The 20,771-nt window shown below is 38.8% G+C and overlaps 1 protein-coding gene and 1 non-coding gene across 10 annotated transcripts in view; one reads left to right on the plus strand and one right to left on the minus strand.

The window, feature by feature from the left end:
• LOC109674122 (uncharacterized) overlaps positions 1-20,771 on the plus strand; it is a 387,761-nt gene that overhangs the window by 320,520 nt on the left and 46,470 nt on the right. For 2 of the 9 annotated variants that reach the window (XM_074053671.1, XM_074053670.1), the window contains exon 2: positions 18,820-19,113. The exons of 3 other annotated variants lie outside the window; for them this stretch is intronic. Coding sequence is in view for 1 of the 6 variants with exons in the window: in XM_074053678.1 (XP_073909779.1) it covers positions 5,212-5,214 (3 nt within the window). In the remaining 5 variants the exon portion in view is untranslated. Of the gene's footprint in view, positions 1-5,071; positions 5,215-18,712; positions 18,771-18,819; positions 19,114-20,771 lie in introns of those variants that run through there. 4 more of the 9 variants (XM_074053675.1, XM_074053678.1, XM_074053674.1 and 1 more) reach the window with 3 other exon arrangements.
• On the minus strand, positions 11,971-12,074 carry LOC141417046 (U6 spliceosomal RNA). Its single transcript, XR_012441676.1, has one exon. It is a non-coding gene; the product is annotated as a U6 spliceosomal RNA (small nuclear RNA).

Below are 20,771 nucleotides of genomic sequence, written 5' to 3' on the forward strand. Positions count from 1 at the left end.
CTTATCATGGAAGACTTTTATTGTTCCATCTATTTTGAATGATAGTTTTGCTGGGTAGAATATCCTAGGGTTGAAGTTATTTTCATTCAGTGCCCAGTAGATATCAAGCTGTTCTTGCTTTTATTGTTTCTGTTGAGAAGTATGCTGTGATGTTGATGGGTTTACCTATGTATGTTATTTGTTTTTTTCTCTCTTACAGCCTTCAATATTCTTTCCCTAGTTTCTGTACTTGTTGTTTTAATGATGACATGCCATGGGGTAGTTCTATTTTGATCTCTATGTTTGTTGTCCTGGAGGCCTCTTGCATCTGTATGGAAATATCTTTCTCTAGATTTGGGAAATTTTCTGTTATTATTTTGTTGAATATATTACGCATTACCTTTGCTTGCACCTCTTCTCCTTCTTCAATGCCCATGATTCTAAGGTTTGGTCTTTTGATGGAGTCAGTGAGTTCTTGCATTTTCTATTCACAGGTCTTGAGTTGTTCAACTAATAGTTCTTCAGTTTTTCCTTTTATTTCCATTTCATCTTCAAGTTCTGAGATTCTGTCTTTTGTTAGTTCTATTCTGCTGCATTGGCCTTCTATTTTGTTTTGCAATTCTATTTCTGTCTTTTTTCTGAGGTTTTCCATATCCTGAGTCCATTCCTCTTTAATGTTGTCTATTTTTGTCCTGAGTTCTTTTATCTCTTTATTAATTGTGTTCTTTATTTCAGTTTGGTGTTTATACAGTGCTTCTATGGTTTCTTTTATTTCTTCTTGTGGTTTTTCAAATTCTCCATTTTTGTTGTCTTGGAATTTCTTAAGTGTCTCCTGTACATTTTGGTTGACCATATCAAGCATCATCTCTATAAAATTCTCACTGATTGCCTGTAGTATTTCTTCTTTTGGATTGTTCTTGTGGGCTTCATTGGGTTCTTTGGCATAGTTTATCTTTGTTTTGTTGGAGTCTGGATATGAGTATCTGTTTTCTTCATTCCACTCTTGTACCTGTACTAATTTTTTGCTGTGGAGAAACTGGTTTCCCTGTTTTTTCTGTCTTCCCATCATTGCCCTTTGTGTTGTGATTGTCCCTGGACTGTGTGCAATTAAGTATTTTCTAGCTTGTAATAATAACAATGGTGATAGTTAGAATGGAAGGATGAGAGGACATGGAAAACAAAGAAGTTAAAGAAAAAGGGAAAAACAAATGAACAAATAAAAAAGAAAGCAAACAAACAAAAAAATTTCACAGTTATAAACAGAGGCGATAGTGTACTAATCAACAGTATGCTGAACAGAAATTAAAGAGACAGAGAGAGGATTGAAAAATTTTAAAAAAAGATAAAAATATAAAATAAATAAATGAAAAAAATTAAGAAAAAATATTTAAAAATCTCCAAGTCCAAAATCAATAAAGTTTCAGTCTTAATAATTTTGGTGTTCGTCCCTCAGCCTCCAAATCTGGAGATGGTGTTTCAGAAGTAGCTCTATGGTTGTCTCTTCAAAGGGGAACAAAAACTAAAAAAACAAAACAGCAAAAACAAAAATACCCCACAAAGTGCCCAAGTTCAAATGCAATACAGTTTCAGTAAGTTTTTCAGCATGCAAGTGTAGTTCAGTTGTTGTGGAGACAGTTCTGTGAATGGCTATCTGAGGCTATGGCACATCTGCCCACTGCTGTCAGCCTGCTGTTGCTGGAGGCTTTATTTATGTAGATCTCAGGAGTGAACTTAACACTCACCTAGCCCTTCAGGCTTTGTTTACTTAGAGTTCTCTTGGGAAGGACCGCACTGCTACAAGCTTTCCCCTTTCGATGAACACTGGGTGAGTTGACACTGCACCAGCTTTCTCAGGCCGGTGTGTTCATTTACAGCTCATGTGGGAAGTGAATCTTCCCCTCTTCCCTGTGGAGTTTTCCTCCTATCACCACTTTTACTAGCTTTCCCGCTCCTTGTTTTTGGGCATGTGCCACCACTCCTGCCTTCTCCAACCAGCTTGTTGTTAGGGATTTCCCCTCCTCCTATCTTTGGTGCTCAGGGCACCCCACCCTCTTTACTACATGTCTTTTTTGTTATTGCTTATTACTCAGTTTCTCTTTTTTCCCTGGGTGGGGGTCAGTCTGTCCAGGGGGCTATGCTCATCTGGCCCAGGGTTGTCTGTGGGAGTACCACGTTCTGCTTAGCTCACCTTGTGGTCTGCATCTTCCCAAGCTGTCTGGGTGCTGCCATCTGGTGGTGGCATGGGAGACCTGTTTTCTCCTTTTAATGTGAAGTGGAGATGCTACTCATGGGCTGGAGGTGTGGAGGAGTCAAAGTTTTGACTCTTTTGGGTGGTTTTTTGAGTAAGGCATATCTCCAGCATCTCTCCAAGATTATACTTTAGGGGGCATGCTTTCTGCTTCCTCCCTTTAGGTGCCATCTTGGAATTCCTCAAATTGGCTACTGCTGGAATTGGGTTTTGAACTCAGGGCTTTGCACTTTTAAAGCAGGAGCTCTACTTCTTAAGCCACACCTCCTCATCACATTTAGGAGATGACTTGGATTTTGAGAATCTTCTCTTTTCATAGCTCTTTATGGTTGCACTCTTCTTCCTAAAGCAATTGAAATTATTCATTATGAACAAGAAAATAAATATTGAATATTATTTATAGAATATATCACATGCATTAGTATTGAAAAATTGCAATGAATTTTTGGGTAGAAGGAAAATGTGGTTAGAAATAAAGATTCCAGAAGAAAGAGAACTGAAAAGAATTAAGTGAAGATACACTAAATCCTTTCATGCTCTTGGGCACACTGGGGTTTAAAGTTAGGGACTGAAATTTGATAGGCACATGATCTCACACTTGAGCCATGCCTCTAGTGTGCAAAATCATTTATTCACTTTTGTTATCATATATAAATGTAAGTACTGGATTCTTATGGTTGCTGAGAAGAAATGATGTATGAGATCAACTGAGTATGGGTATGGAAGGGAAGACCCTGGAGCATTCCATGATACCTGCATTGACCCTGAACCTGTGTAATGTTATTTGACAGTGTAGTGCAGACCATTTATGTGCCTGCTGAGCAAGTGGTAGTCCAAAATACAAATATCAGAATCACAAAAAGGTGGATGAAGACTCAGTTGTGTTGCTACAGAATTAAAATCCCAGCAAAAAGATTATCAATTGCCTGCCAGTCATCGTTATTTAGTGAGATTCTGCTTCAAAATAAAAGTAAGTTGGGATATAACTCACCATTGGACAGCTTTCCTAGCAATTACAAGGTCTTGGTCTAAACCCATAGTAATACACACACACACACACACACACACACACACACACACACACACACACGATACACACTGAATTAACATAAATTGCAAATATATCTTGCAAAGTGAAAGAGGATAACAAATAAAAAAAGAAAAAATATATATATTTGATATCCTAATAGTGAAAACAAAATGGAATACAGGGTAAGCACAATTAAATGGGAACTTAAGCCAGGCACTGGAGGCTCTCACTTGTAATCCTAGCAATTTTGGAGACAGTGGTAGGAGATCTAAGTTACATAGCACATTATCACCACATTTGCCATGTGTCTGCTGGAGAGTTGTCATGTTACAGAGATCCATTAGCTGTGTGAAATCTTCTTACTGCAGGACCATAGAGAGGTCACCTTGAGGAATCAGAAGAGGGAAATGCTGAGAGAGTGGCTGGGCATCTGCCATGCTGGGTGGAGGAACTGTTGCATCCAGAAGTAGTAGTGTTTTTGACTGAGCCCTGACTTGTGGGTTCCATAAACTGCACCCTGATCACACTGTTGGGGCCTTAGGTCCTCTGCCACCTTAGGGTGTTGGTGGACTGGGGTTCTTTAACCAGTCCTGTGTCTTTGTGAGGTGACTTCATCCCAGCTCACAGACCTACTGGGAGTTTCTGCCTGCAAATCCCTACCTAGTTAACTGAGGTGGCTGGGGATACCACTGTGTACTTATGCAGTTTGTGCTGGGCCAAGGCCTTCCTGTGCAGTGTCCCATAACTCCTTACTGTGACATGGCTTCCCTTTGAGTCCTTCAGGTTCAAGGGAAGCATGGGCTAAACTCTATGCTCTATGTTCTAAAGCCAGGACATCTTAGTTTGCCAATAAGGTCCTCAATTTCCACAAATTCTGCACATTGTCAGATTCTTTGGAAATGCAGATCCACATGTTTCTGTGGTTGGCTTCTGGGTGGCCAGGACAATTTTTGCTATACCCAGGTAGTTTCTAAAATATTTTTCTAGAATGAAATGTTGATTAACTTAGACTGCAATTTTAAAAGTATTACTCTAGATGGAAAGGCACAAAAGAAAGGTGATTTGCTCTCAAATAGATAAAAAAAGAGGAGAAGAAAGAATTTGGGTATAGACAGACATGGAGATTGGCAAAACCAGTTTTCTCCTATGGTGATCTTTGTCTTGTTTGTTTCCTTATTTTATTTTTGGGGACTGAAGTTTGAACTCATAGCTTAGCTTTTACAGAGCAGGTGCTCAACTGCTGGAACCACATCTCCAGTCTATTTTATCAGCTTCTTTTGGTGGTAGGGTCCATACATGAAATAAGTAAATTACTTTTTTGGCAATGTGTTTTTATTTTCTGGGTGCAAATGATTACATTGAAACATGAGGCATGAGAAATCCCTGGCCATCTGCTTCATTCCAGTTTCCAGAGTTTGACATCAGCCCTACATCTACTACCTGTGTCCTAGCCTACCTGAGTCTCCTGCCCTTAACAGACATGATGAATTTTCTCCATTTCTCCTCATTTTCAAGAGGAGTATGCTAGAAGTTCACAGTGAGTATGATAAGAGTCAGGCGCTGGGTCCAGAGGGCAAGGACAAGTTCTGTTGAATATAATTATCTGACAAACTAAAAAGTATCTCCAACAAAAGAAGCGTTATTGGCAAGGGCTGCTGGATTCTTTCATTTTCAACTCACCAGTTTAGCATCCCCTCCCCACTCCATTTCCCATCACTCAAAGGCTTTGGGGGCCCTGGACCCATTAGCCAATCAGAGCAGCTGTTTAATCGCCTGCACCACCGTCCAATGAGGAGCCTCAGTGGTGAGCGATTCACGATGCCTTCCTCATCATCGCCATATTTGCCATGCGCCTGCTGGAGGGACATTGCTCAGGCTACACAGCTCAGCAGCTGTGTGAAATCTTCTGACCGCAGGACCATAGTGAGGTCACGCGGACGCGTCAGAGCGGGAAATGGTGAGAGGGGGCTGGGCATCTGCAGTGCGGGTGGAGGGACGGTTGGGTCCAGAAGGAGCAGTGGGCCGGGTGTGTTCTGGATCAGGGCAGCTCCCTGATCATGTGTTTGGTGCCTTAGGTCTGCGGGAAACTGGGGGGTGGCGCTGAACCAGCAGCCTTGAGCCCCATCCTGTGTTTTTGTGAGGTGACTTCATCCCAGCCCATAGTCCTGCTGGGAGTCTCTATCTGCAACTTCCTGTCCCACAGACTGAGGTGGCTTGGAGTCTCCTGAGTAAATATGGAGTTTGTACTGGGACAGAGCGCTCCTGTGCAGTGTCCCTATAAATCCTTACTGGGACCTGGCTTCCCTTTGAGTCCATCAGGTTCAAGGGAATCCTGGGATAAACTCTATGCCCTGTCCCCTCAATGCAGTGCTTCTTAGTGCTGCTAATTAATCCCTAAATTTCCACATTGCCAGATTCATTAAAAATGTGCATCCACATGTGCACGTGGTTGGCTTCTGAGTGGAGGGGACACTTTGCCCTTCCTGGCTTAACTGTTAATTTTCCACAGGTTGTTTTTAAAATATGGTTTTATAATGAAATGCTAATTAACTTAGACAATGACTTTAAGAGAATTATTCTAGGGAGAAAGCCCCAGAAGTAAGGTATGTAGGCATTGTAAGGTACTGCTGAATAAAGACCACACCACGTGTGGAAAGGAAAGATTTATTGGAACCAGACCGCAGGACTGTCACTCTTTCAGGTTCAGAGTGCAGTGGCTTGGCTGAAAATGGGTAGTGGGCTTTGTAGGAGGGGCCAAACCCTGGGGGAGGGAGAGAGTTTCTGGTCTCTAATTATCTGTGACCACCAGATGGGTTGACATGCCTGGATAGTTGAGTAACTGGAAGTTCCTGAGGTGTTTTTTAAGCAGAGAAACAATCAGAGGAGTTGGGCAAGCAGTCATAAATCAGGGGGTCTGGTTTCAGTGCCTGTCTCAGGACCTTCCAATTGCCCTAAGAATGCCAGGGACCTAACAGGCATCTCAAGGCTGAAAGGCAATTTGCTCTCAAAGAGAGCAGAAAACAGGAGAAGAAATAAATTGGGAGTGGACAGACATGGAACTTGAAAAGAACAGTTTTCTCCTGTCATCATCTTGGTCTTGTTTCCCTGTTACTTGTTTTGTTTTGGGGGACTTAGGTTTAAAATCATAGTTTTGCAGTTACAGAGCAGTGCTCAACCCTTGAACCATATCTCTAGTCTATTTTGCTCTGGATATTTTGGAGATGGGGGTCTCCTAAAGTATTTTTCCTAGCTGACCTTGACTGTCATCCTGATCAGTCTCCCAAATACCTAGGTTTAGAGAAAGGAGCTAGCAGTGCTAGGATCTTTGTTGTCTTGTTGGGTCTGGAGACCTAAGACAGATGAGTGAGTATCGCATCCCCCATGGAGAGCAATATCATTCCTGCATCCCGAGGAGGTGGAGGCCTGCATTCCTGCATCCTGAGAGGGAGCTGTAAACTGCATTTGTGCATCCTAAAGAAAGATACAGGGTCTGATAGATCTGCCATAGGGCTGATGAGCAAAATGCTCTCAAGATTGTTTCTCCTACCCCAGTAAAGGTGCAAACCAAACCAGTTCACCCAAGAAAGACCATGAATCCAGGGACAATGAGAAAAACCCACCTAACCCAGAGTTAGAACATCCATAAAAACCCCAGCCTTCACCTGAGCAGTGAACTACAGGATTCCGGCTTTGCTGCAGTGTGTAGCTGAAGCCTTTCCTTTCTAATAAGTCCTACTTTATATACTGGCCTTGGCTTATCAATCAGCTTTGTCATGAGGTAGTTCCCTGTCCTGTGAAGGTAATGATCCTTGACTCTGGCCCACAACACATCCACGCTGGCATGTAACAGTCTTTTTTTTGACTGTGCTGGAATTTGAACTCAGGTCCTCATGCTTGCTCTATAAGTGCTCTTACCACATGTGTGACTCCACTATTCTTTTTCTGTGATGGGTTTTCCTCAAGATAGAGTCTCAGAAACTTTTTGCTAGCATGGGCTTTGAACCAAGACCCTCCTGATCTCTGTCCCCTAAGCAGCTAGGATTACAGGCAGGAACTACAAGGACCTGGGTTCTTCATGAATTTATGGTGACAGGAATGTGTGGTTTGTTAGATGAGTCAGGCTCAGATTCCTCAAATTCACTTTACAAGTATTTACAGATCATTTCCAAGACATTTGCAATGATATATTTCATAATCGGTTTTGATGCTAAAAAAAGGGCATTTGGGTAGTGTGCAGGGTAACATCTGAGTTTGCAAATCAGGTAATGGGAAGAATGTTGGTTCTGTGCTTATTTTGTAGTTCCTAAATGAATGGAAGTATGAGTTAACTGCAGATATTTATGACTGTTATAAGTTCAGAATCTATCATTCCACCACTTTTCTTTGTGTTGAGGTACATGGTTAGACACGGTGTAATTTGTGCCAATGAAAAGAAGTCTGGGAGGCCCAGGCATAGAGAAAGACACCTTTATATTTTTCCTGATGGGGCAAAAAGTTGTTGCATTTGGAAGGTGATGTGGGTGTGTAGTATAAATTAAAAATTTTAGTCCTTTTTTCAGTTTCTAGCAAAGAGATTCTGAAATCCTTGGAATTTCTGAGGCAATAGGATGTATTTGGTTGTTTTCCTAAGCCCATTGAGGCCATGTTTGCATTTATTCTAGTAACTTGTCTCAGGGTAATAGATCTCTATGACTTTAGAAAGGTGACTGGTGTGACCAGACAAAGCAAACATGTTCTTTGGCTTGTCTGTTTCACACTGCCCAGAAGTTGGAGGGACTGTGCAAAGATCGGATGGTGTCAGATTTGAATTGAAAGACAATTAGTTGGTGTTTGAAATTTGGTTGGTGTTGGTAACACTACATATTTGTTATTAGAAGTGATGGCAAAGTAATACAGCACAAATAATATCATTTGATGTCTTTGGGGGTATGCTGGTAACATTACCAGAGTGTCCATCCTTGGTACTTAATGTTTTGTGTGATATGAATTCAGGCAAGGCACTGGAGTTGAGCAAAAGTGAAGCATGGTTCATGCAGGAAAGAGTACACACTGAATAGATTTCATAGGTAGCAGTTAGGCATAAACCATGTGGATATGCTAAGCAAGCATAAAATGGTGGAAGCAATCAAAAGGTTTCTGAAAATAAACATTGCAATTAACACATCTCAGTGTACATTGACAAAGATTAAGATAGATCAGTAAGGTTACAGAATGTTAGAAGATAACTGAGTATTTCCCTCACCTTAAAGTGGGTGAATGACAACAGTTTCTGGAGCAACAGATCTTTCACAAAGACTCAAGCCACAAACCATATCCCTTGTGGTAAGGTTGACCCAAAAGATTTTGCTCATTTTCATTATGTAAAATTGTATTGTTCTACACTTTCAGCAGAATATTCCTTTAGGGTGGGGTTTTTAGGATTGATGCTCTGTAGAGTATGAGTAATTTAAATTTACTAGGGTGTTTTGATAGTGTATGAATTTATATGAACTTTCATGGATGTTTTCTTATTCTGTGATTTGCCAATATGTAGAATGTTGTAATTAATTACACTTGTCCATTTAGCATTAAACAGCTTCTTTATATGCTGATGCTAGTACTATATTGATGATCTGTGGTGTTGAGCAATTTTCCTACTTGTTCCTTCATGTTACTCTCACCCCCATCTTACCCCTTCCTCTCTGCCTGTCATTCTTCTTTTGTTGTTCCTTTGTTCTGTGTAAATGGTATTCTTCTATTAATGTGAAGTTTGGATGGTTATTATAAATTTTGCAAAATGATGTGCTGTGTATTTAGCTGCTGTAGTACAATCTTACTGAAATCCTTTATATACCTATTTACTTACTTATTTTTTACTCAGGGTCTTGTGATTTGCTAAGGCAAGCACTACACCACTTCAGCCTGTCTGACAGGTGTGGTCCTTTATTAATTATATTATTCCATTTTCTGTTCCCCTTTATGATACCAAGTATGTGTAAAATGTATTGTTAGTAATTTCCTGAATATATAAAATCCTTTTCTAAGTAAGCTACATGCATTTCAATTAAAGATGTACTGCTTCATGGACAGGGCAGGCATATTGGTATGTTCCCCACTATTGTTCTTCCATAGATAACTTCCCACATATAACCCATATATAACTGTTTTTATTAATTTTTCCTGTTACAAGGTATCACCTGTTCCATAGTTAACTTGCAATGACTTTAAGCAAAGATTTTTCTTGAATACCAGTAGTGAGGAAGAAAGTAAAGAATTTTTGTTCATTTGTTAATTTTCTAACACTGTTTTCCTTTATGTGATCTAAGTTCTTAGCGTATATATTTTTGTTTCTAACAGAGAACTTTCAACAATTTACAAAATTCAGAGTTGTGACACATTCTGTGAATTTTAAAGTGTTTTTTTTTTCCTCTTCTGGCTGCATACTTTCAATTACTTTAACATTTAATTCTTTGTTCTTGTTCTTGTCTCCATTGAGCACCTATAGTGATGGTTTCATTGAACTTGTTGTGTATCCATCTTCATTCTTTCTATACAATCTTTTGATGATTTCTAAGTGTATTGATATTAACTTCTTTGTACATAGTATTTCCACTTTGCTGTTTGTTCAACATGCTTGCCTACAATCCTTTGATTCTACTTTAGACAGTCCCAAGAAAAGCTTTGTGAAATGATTCCACTGCCTGAGATTTTTCAGCAATCAATATTATTCTGAAAATAGAACTTTGGACCCTGGGCTCAAGCACCTCAGATTTGATATTCTAGGTCCAGCTAATTACCCTTTAGCTTGAAATAAAGAAACATGGTGAAGGCAGGGAAAGGAGAATTATTACACAGCTAGGGATATGGTGTGGGATGAAGCAGCTTAAGCACTGAGCTCATGTTCACCATCTGCAGGGTACAGACACGAGATCTAGATTTAAATAGGTGAAGAACTGGGGGCAGGGACCAAAGATATGCATAGTTAAACAGTTCCAGTCACAGGTGTGGTCTGCTTGTTATAATTCAGCTGTAGTTTTGGGAGAAGTTGTGGAGCTGTTATCCAGAGGCTAATCCATCCAAAGGAGGGTCTACTGTTGGGGGTAGATTTGGTTTCAGGTTGTGAAGAGAATATCTTTCTTTTCCTTCCTAGATTCCAAGGTGACTGTAGAGAATGGCTCAGAGATAAGATTGATTGAAAATGGAGAGGTGCCATGTTTTTTCCTGCTTTTAGTTAATTCATGGACTGAATATGGAGTCCATGCTTTTCAGCAAAAGCAGTCTGATGAACTCCCACAATGGTTTTTGACTGATGATCCACATTGCTCTGTCTCTTCATATTTGTTATTTGTTCCTTGTTTGTGAAGAGTGAATATGACATTATCTTCATGCAGTTTTTCTATTTTCCTGTTTCTTCACCATGTTTCCCTTTTTCTCATGAAGAAAATTTGCACTATCATATGCAAAAGGTATTTCATCATGATTTCTGGTTTATTGTTTTTAGTGGTCCTATGGTTTGAAGTCAAGGCCCCATGTTTGATAGGCACTTTCTCACTTGAGCCACTCCACCAGCTCTGTGATTTCTAAAATGTTCAAGTTTTATCTTTCCCATTTCAATATACATAAACATTTGATATCCATAACTATAGACTTTATGTGGTGCCCACAAGACCTCATTCAGGAAAAAAATGAACGGTCAGGATTTATAGTGTTCTGTATTCTAAGTTACTCCAGTTTACTTCTTCCATATGTACATTAGGTCTCAGCATCCAGAACATGAAATCACATTCAGTAGGCTATATTACTGTCTCCAAAATAATGTTCTTGTAAACATTATCAGTAGTCGAAAACAAGATCTTAATATTTTGTGCTCTGTATCTTGAATTTGAGTATTCTTGTCTCATTTTTCCCATGACTGCCCAACTTATGTTAAAGAAATGCTAGCTCTCCACAAATTGCATATTGTTAGTTTATCAGAAAAACTCAGCCTATTAAGTGCTGTTTTTACCATGTGAGCATTGCCATGTATTTTGGGCTCTCCTCCTATAGGAGCCCTTTAAGGAACATAGCAGAAACATGAAAATAATAATCCTATAGGCTTCCTGTCATGAACATTGTCAAAATGTGCAAATAATAATTTTTATAATGGAAGCAAATTCATTACCTACAGTTGGATGTTGTTGGTGTAAATTGTTTCAGAGCACTCTCTCCTTTTTACAGTTAAATTGTTCAAGTTCATCCCAAGAATGGTTCTCAGATACCAGTAGACATGGACCTTTTCTCTTGAATTTATAACACTAATAAGTTGTAGGACACTTGGTGTTAGTTTTCTGGGAACAAGTAGTAGGAATTTGTAATGGGAAGTGCTAGTATCCCAGTGTACAACATGCAATTGTTGGGACCAGCTACCAAATTGTTGTTTATGTTCTACTCTCAATTTAAAAAATAGTTCCAGTGAGGTGTCAGAAGTCTATGTGATTTGTGAATGTAGGTGGAGAATGAGACCATGGTGACTCTGAACTGAAGAATTTGATGGATCCATTATCATGTGACTTTCTTGCAAAGACAGTCTCTTTGCTGTCATGATTTTCACAATTCTTCCTGCAGATGGCGTGGGACGGGTTAGGAGCCAGTGACTTTTCAGAATGTGTTGCCATTTGTCTTTGGCTTGGTTTCATTCATAATATGATAGATATAACTCTGTTATGTTTGAGTTTCATGGATACTGTCTTTTTTTAAAAATATGTAACACTTCAGGAATTTGCATGTCATCCTCATGCATGGCCATGTTAATCTTCTTTGTTCCATTGCATTTTCAGTATATGTGCTGCTTAAGTGAACATGATACTGTTTTATTCAAGTCAGATCATTTCATAAGGTGTGCAGAGCAGATTAAATACTATGAGAATGAGACACAAGCAAGGTGAGGTGGAGTTAACTGCTTTTACCTGTAGGCTAAGATAGGCACAACTCCCAGCCATGAAACAGGGAAAGGCAGAACAGCTCTGTCTCCTAAGTTGCATTCAGAGAAGCAAGAATGCAGGTTTCTCCTGTTGCAATGTCACACTCCTCCCCTGCTGCACCATTTGCTGCTGTTTATAAAAGACCCCTGAAAGAGGAAGAAGGGCTTTTGCTTGGCTTTTTGTTTCTGCTTTGGGAAGAAGCTTTTACTTTGGGCTTTTTTGTTGTGGGAAGCTTTTGGAAGGGAAAAGAATTATTGAAGGTAAAAGAGTTACTCAAGGGAAATTGCTGAAGGGAGAGGAATGTGTAAAGTGTGAATGTGTAAAGTGTGAGTCTGCACTGAGATCTTTAACATAGGCTTTAGAAAGCAAAGCTAAGAAAGAACTTCATATATAGGCCTTAGGAAAGCTAAGCTAAAGAAAAGCCAAGGAGAACAAGGGACAGTGGACAGTGTGAGTCTAAGGACCAAGACTTAAGTTATTCATATGCTTGTTGTTGGCCTGGCTGTTTGCAAGTTTGAGCACCAAGGCTTTGAGAGAGCTAAAGAGGGATGGGACAGTGCAAGCCTGGGGGGAAAAAGACTTCAAGAGCAATTGGGCTAAAGGTAAGCTACCTTTAGCTTACCTGTTTAGAGGACAGGGCAAGCCTAAGGAAAAAGGTTTTAAAGAACTGCAAGGAGTAAAGCCTTAAAGAATCAAGATAGAGAAAAGAAGCAATGAGGGTTGTGCATCTCCACCCCAGCACTCAACACACCTGGTCTGTCTGTCTATCCTGTGTCTTATCTGAAATTTCCAGTCACCCCCAGTTAAGCTCAGTTAGGTCCAGTAATAACTAGGAAGGAGAGAGAAAACCTTGTGAGAAACAGCACCCACTTCAATAAGGTGTTTCTTCCTTGATTTAAATCTGTGTTGGATTTATGAGTGAATTCAAATGTATTTTTCAAAAATTTCTACCAGGTTTTAATTTGATGCAATGTTTGAGAATATTTCCTTAATATGTTTCCCAACCAATGACCCAAATGTAAAGAGGTTTCCTCTGTCTCCTGCATATCTGATGAGTTTCCCACCACATAGAGCTCTGCCCTGATCTCACTTGAGGGCTTTCCCATATAACTAGATCAGCACTAGGGCAGTATTCACTGGATCATCAACTGACCCTTATTGGGTGTTCCCAGAGATAGGAGAATGCAGAGACCTTTGAATGCTAAAGGTCCAGACTCAAGAGCTTATTAATATGCCCTTGCACCTTGACTGAATGCCTTGAAGAAGAGAGAACTTTCCTGTTGCCAGCATGTGACATCCTGGACACGTGTGTCCATGTGTCTTTAGACTCTCTACTGATAGTAGTGTTAATTGTGATTCCTGAGTCTCTTTTTTTCTTCATTTCAGCTTTTGCTCTTTGCTATACACTGAGGCTCTCTTTTTCTCCCAGTGTTCACTATGTATATATTGTGAGGTTCATATATTTGTATTTTCAGTGGAACTGCACTGGATATTTTGTGAGCTTCTTGCTTTCTGTAGGTTAAGTCTGCTCCCTGAGCCTGTAGATGCCATATGCTTTTGCTTTTTTTCTCTCCCTCTCTTCTGATCCTCAGTTGTCTACTTTGTATAGGGTGCTGTCCACTACTGAATCTTCAGTGCCTTTCCATCCTTGCCCAATTTGAAAGATAATGCTTCACTATCTTTCTGGCTCTATGACTCAGAGGTACTAATAATTCATTGGTGCACTAGTTCAGTCCACCATCTTCACATTTATTAATGACTTGTGCAGATACCGATCCCTTCCTTCAATAATAGTTACATGCTCTGTGTTTTATGTGTTATTGCCATGATATGGTTTCATTTGTTTTTTGTTGTTGTTATGTCTCTATTAGAAATGATTTCTTCACTGGTGGAATTGCTGAAGTGGTAAACACCTACCTGGCAAGTATGCAGCAGGAGTTCAAATCCCAGTTCTGCCAAAAAAAAAAAAAGTTTTTTTCGTAGTTACCACAGAGTTACATAAAATATATTATGGCTATTCAAAATTTAGGAAACAAAACTTATAGTTTATATTCATTAAGAAATAGTATATGTTCATTTATTTTTAATGTTTGTTTCTCACTGTCATTAAAATTTTTTTTTGATAGTACTCTTGTTTGAGCACAGGGCTTCACATGCACCCTACCACTTGAGCCACTCTGCCAGCCCTGAAGATAAAAAATTTAATGCTGTCTTACAGCATTAGAGTATTCTAAATATGACTAAGATTTACTTTCATCCAGTGGGATTAATACATTTTCATGCCATTTTAAAGTCATTTTGTACAATTTTTGCTTTTGTCATAAGTAAATCTGACTCACCATCTCCTTAAGGAAGACACACATAGAATGTTCTAAACAGATCATCAGCTTTGACAAATGCAGGGGTTACAGCACAAGCCTGAGGAATCCATTCTTCAATGAGGATGAGGGGTTTTTGTGCTGTCCTCACCTAAAGTAAGAGTTTCATGGTCTTTCTGTTTGTGCATATTTGCTCAGAGCACAATTTTGGTTCATTTTATTACCTAGCAATGCCACCTCATAGAAGAAGTATTTATCTGTTTGATTTATTTTCTTATTCAATGATTGAACTCTTCATGTACTGTGAGAAAAGGAATAAAAACCAGTGAGATTTTATTAGAATATATTAATTATGCAAATTAATGTATCTCAGAGCTTTGCACTTGCATGGTATGTACTGTACTACTTAAGTCACACCTCTAGTCCTTCTTTCTTTGGCTATTTTTTAAAAGCAGGTGTTTCCCATTTTTTGTTTTTGTATTTTTTGACCTAAACTGGCCTGGATCCAATCTTCCTTATCTCAACCTCCCAAGTACCTCAGATTACAATGGCAATGGCCATTGGTGCCTTGTTCAGTTTGACCTTTTCATACATCTATGTTGTGTACTTGGATCAGAAACACTCTTCTACCCACCTCCTGATTATCCTCTTCCTTTCCTCAAATAGTCCCTTCTACTTTCATGTCTTTTAAAATACTCATATGTCACAGAAAAATTCTTCCTATATAGACTTATTTGCACGTCTTTATATATAGACACTTGAAATATAAAACTATTCTCATAATATATACATTGAAAGATATTAATGTAAACTTTATAGATTCATGTAAAAAATTTTTGAAAGATACATAAAAGTATAGATTTTATTTTGCATAAATGCAAATACCCCATATAAATATACAGGATAAATAAATGTTCTTAATTGAAAAATTCACAGAATAAATATCTTTGTACCATAATTCATAAGAAAAAATGGTGAGCAGAAAACACTTCACCTGGTACATCTCATTGGCCCTTGATCTTGATACTCACAAGAATACTAATTTTGCTTGTCACAAAGACCATTAAACCCTAAAAGCTAATTTTATACTGTAAAAGGGATTGGCCGCTATATAAATCACACAATAATAACCATGGGCCCAAACAGGCCCATGAATTTCCAAATTCATCACAATCTCAAAACTTCCAGAGCTATGGGACATGGACAAAGGTCTCCTTATTTCCAGGCCTCTGTTTATCCATGCTCCAGCCTCTGTCTTCCTCCTAAGCAAATGCACTCTGCCCTCCCCAGGTTTTTCTGTCTTCCATTTAATACCACCTTCTGTGACTTCAGCTCTTCTTCATGTCATCCTTTCCACTTTCCTCATCTCACAAGATGTAAATAATGTTTAACTATGCAACTCTTCTCTCTCAATCTGTCTCAGCCATGGTGGACAGGCTCCTCCTACTCTACAGCCTTCTCCTGTTTCCTCTCCCAGATTGGCCATCTGAGTGAGGACAACAGACACAGAAATGGACAAGGAGAAATGAAAAGTCCTGCTGATGTCACACTGTCAGTTCTCTTAGCCACCTCAGTGATTCACATGGTCCCAGGACTGCAAACCACGAAATCAATTGCAATTCTAAATAACATGTGGCTGATGATTGGAGCTAATTTTCTGTCCTGAACTCTTGTTCTTACACCTAAAAGCAAGCCTCCAAATGTGCCTAAACCCTTTAAGAGTTTTTCTCCTTTAAGTCTTGCTTTGAGAAGATCTGTTTTCCCCTTGCACATATGTCAAGATCAGGAGAGGGAACAGGCCATATCCAGGTTACTGCAGGTGGTGACCTGCAGCTGGCCTGATCATTCTCTTGGTCAAGGCACCATATAGTAGGGATTATGGACCCAAGCCCTCAGCATCACTTGCACACAGCCTGGAGTGACTAAAGGCAGAATTTTAATTCTATGTCTAATAATTCTTCATGTATTTAAATTTAAAATTTGAGGTTTCAAAGTTATGGCATTAGCTAAAAGGCAAAAGGACAGCCTTCTGAAGTTCTGCTATGGATATTATAAAGCATTGGGATTTTTTTGCACCAGTCTCCTTACCTAAAATTAACTCTTCAGGAGTTAATTCATTCTACCTTTTCCATGCTTTCTATCACCAGTTTCAATGGAGATGTAATCCTTTTTACCACAAGTCTGCCCTTTTCTCAGCCTGTCATACAAATTTTAATTTAAAAAATTTTACTGTGAAACAAGACGGTGGATTTGTTCATCCTATATCCTTTTTTAATGCAAGTATGTGGGATGCCAACCCTAGACACAAGACTGGGCTCCTTAAATTTACTTTAAAGGTTTGCCTAATAACAAAGCTACTGTAGCCCAAGGTAAACTACTATTAGAGATTATTGAAAACACCCTCACGTGGTAAATGTAAAGCCTTCAATATCTTTGAATGCACTCAGAGTTAATGTAATTGTTTTGTGTGTCATTGGGTCAATTATGTGTATGTTTGTTGTATGAGTAACCTATTAGATACAAAAATCTGATAGCTATGTTAACAATGTTATTGGAGACTGAGATTGACTCAAAACACTTTCCTAGAATTGACTCTTGCTTTAGCCATCAAACTGCCCAAAATGAGTCATAAAAGAACAGCATGGAACACCTTTCAATTTGCTCCTAAAAATTTAAAAATAACTGATCATTGTACCTGTGGCCACTTAGTTAATTTTTACATGTTCTTCAGTTCTATGCATAAATTGACATTTATGGCATGCCTGATTTAAACATTTCCTGCATGTGTTTGTACAACTTTAGGGTGATTCTTATTATTGGGTTAATGTTAAGAAATGAAAGGCTTCTGTTCTCTTCTCTCCCCCACCTCCTCTACTGCTAGTTTTAAGAAAAACCAGTTTTGCAAAGGTTTATGTCAATCAGGTCTAACTAAAATATGGGCATTTATTATTATTATTTTTTTTTTGGACAGCAACCTCAATCCATTTATTTTGTCATGAGTGTAATTTACATTCAATTCTTTTATAGTTAGACCTATTAACAAAAGTGTCTTTAAGTTGCTTATAGGTAAACAGTTTTAAATTGCCTTTCTTTATAGGTCTGCAGAGTAAAAATATAAGGGTAATTGGAAAAACAATTTTATTTAAATTTAAAATTTTTATAAAAGTCATTTTGAAAGTACAAGTTACAAAGTCAACAAATGAAGAACAAGAAAGGATATAGAAAGATATTGAGTGTGTACTTTGGGAGAAAGTTAAAAGAAAGTAAAGTTGACTGGAATCTAAGACTTTCCTAAAAGATTTTCCAGGGTCATGTTAAATTAAACTTGATTCTCTGTGTCCATAAAATAACAAGGCAATATTAATATTGTTCTACCCTGAGGAAAATATGTAAAAAACAGTTTTATGGTGTTATCAGTGTAAATCCTTCTGTTTCTGCTGATCTTGTGAAGCTTTTAAACACTACTAAATCAGAGTTCATTTAAGTATTTGCTCATGTGAAGTGCTTTTAAATGACCACGCTATACCTGTGTTCTGTCTCTAGACATTATCTAAATATAGTACAAACATTTGGAAAGTTAAAAATGTCCGTTTACCTAAAAGAACCTTTTAACCAAATGTGTTACACCTAAATTTTGGCATACAAATTGGTTAATGAAACTTTTGACAGTTATGCTGTTTGTAGTCATAACATTTAGAAAAACTCTCCCATTTAGGCAATCCTGCTCTTTAAAGACTGGCCTATATTTGTAACACTTATTTGGTTGTATATTAGTTATAAAATGTATTAGAAAATAAGGCTATTTGGCATCACAGGTATTATCTCCCTATCTTGGAAGAGATCTAAAGTTAATGATGCCAGACTTTTGCAAGCTTGTGTCCCTATGTTCCTAATTGTAACAAGGAACATTTGGTGTGGCTGTTTTAATACTGTCAGTCACAATAATTTTGCTAAAAAAGATGTCAGCAATGGAAATAACTAATTGTTTTCACAATTCCCAGACTACTTTTCTGTACTTTAGCCATGGCTCTTCTAAGTCTTTTCATTCACATTGTGAGTCCTTCTTTGTATAGCTTGCAGTTAAACCCCCAAAAGAACTCTACCGAGTACCTCTTTTTCAATGGAGTCAGCATTTTCCACATTTGCTTTTGTTGGTTCTTTGTAAAACTTTTACCTCTTCTCTGTTGACATTCTGCAGCATATTTAAGTTGTCAGGATATCATCTGAAGTCCAGACAGATCTAAAATGGGTGCCAGGTAAGGCCACTTTTTCTAAACCTCTTTTGTTGCTTATAATTTGTTCAAGGGTGTCTTAATTGGCACTGATTCTCACCTGACCTGCCTGATGCTTCCTCTCCATTGTGGGACATCCTAGAAAAGCTCAACAAGGGACTTCATTAACCAGAATGGCTAATTGATGAAATCATCAGAGGAGATTCTTCACAGACAGTTGGGAGACAAGAGGGGAAAGCTGTCACAATCCTGATGGAGTCATCTGTGACAGACCTCACAGAAGTTACTAAAGCCAAGAAGTTTTAAAGATGTGATCTTACACAGGGATAGTGGACATCCAAGCCCTTACAGGCACCTCTGATATACGGTAAACTCATATTTTTGCTAAGGCATTCTATTTAAGTAAAGACAAATTAAATTTTTGTAGTCCATGCTCATGGAGTTATTTTCCCCACCCAATTTATTTAACTGGGAGTATTCTGACCTTTACTTACTCTGTATTCTACTTGATAAAGGCTTTTCTAGTTTAGACTTAAATAACAAGTACTTATAGCTTAGACTTAAATTGCTTAGGTGGAATACCCTCTAGATAACAACTCTGGATCCTCTCCCAGAACAGGGGCTGAAATGGTGACCAACCTTGTCACACCTGTCTTTCTAACTGTTTGCTATGCATGCCTTTGTCCCCTTCCCCTAGTTCTTTTGTCTACTTAAATCTATAGCCAGTGTCTGTACCAAATTCCCATTGTTTTTCCTTCTCATGCTGATGGCCATTGGCCTGTGTGCATTTAACTGCTTGTCTGACTTTATCTCCTAAAGCCTACATTCCTTCACATAGGTTGACACCCAAAACTTTGAATACTGTTTTTATGTCAATGCTGCTTTACTTCGACCAGACCATGATCTTCATGATACCACTAAGAGACTTCCAGAATGTGCTACCAATCTCCAACAACTAAACGTGGACAGCTGGGAACAGGTGTCTTCCTGGGCTAAGTGGATGCCCTGTGTCCTCCCTCTGCTGCGGCCCCTTGTTCATGCCCACTGTGACCTTCTCTTCTTCAATCACTTTCTCACTTTGTTTCCCAGAGGATCCAGGGTTTTGTCCACAATAAACTTGTGCTGGCATTAGTACCATCTCCCTGCCTATCCATTCCTCACAATTCTTTCATTTCTTCCACATCTGTTTCCCAGTTTTATAGAATTTTTTCCTTTATGTAATATAAGTACATAGCTTCTATTTTTTCTCCTCACTACAGAACTCTCATTAACAATCTACACATGGGGTCTTTCTATGAGGATGGGTGGGAAATTTCTAGGAATTGGCTAAAGGTGAATGTTTGTTATTCTTTAGGGCCATGTGTAGAGTTTTCAGTAAGCCAACAGTGATGAGGAAGGTTCCAGTCCTCATGTGGTGTCCCATACTCAACCTAACAATTAGGATTACAGGCTTGAGCCACCAGTATCTAGTGACACTACGAGAGTTAATAACACATAAACCCATTTGCCTGGAATAATCATCCCCATCTGTACAGACCACAAGAAAAGCTTGAGTTCTCAGGATCCCTAGTTCCGTATTTCTATTTGACTCTTCCCACCCTCCTGCTAGAGGGTGCACCTTTGATTTTCTTTTGCTCTGCATCACATAAACAAACCTGCCCAACTTTCATATCAGAGATGCAGCAGAACTACCCTGCGTTCAGTTGCCCACTGCTTCCAAAATAAACCTCTTGCTTATCCTATTTTCTTTTCTTGGTGAATTTTTTGCCAGGAAGTGGCACCAAAAATCTCCAATACTTTCTTTATGTGCCCTTTATCTTGTGTAGAAGTGTGACCACACAGGCTGTTTGCTGATGACATTCTTCCATATTCCTGTTAGCAGTTTCTGTCAGCATTTTTTTAAGCATTTTTAAGAAAATAATTTGGCTACCTTTTCTGTCCTATCTGTAGTGTTTGCCTATCAATCAGAAGGTGTGGTTTGTGTGCATAACTGATTGTGTTTTCTCTGAATTGTCCTGGTTCTCA

Source organism: Castor canadensis, chromosome 14, assembly GCF_047511655.1.
Source record: "Castor canadensis chromosome 14, mCasCan1.hap1v2, whole genome shotgun sequence".
Classification (NCBI taxonomy): Eukaryota; Metazoa; Chordata; class Mammalia; order Rodentia; family Castoridae; genus Castor; species Castor canadensis.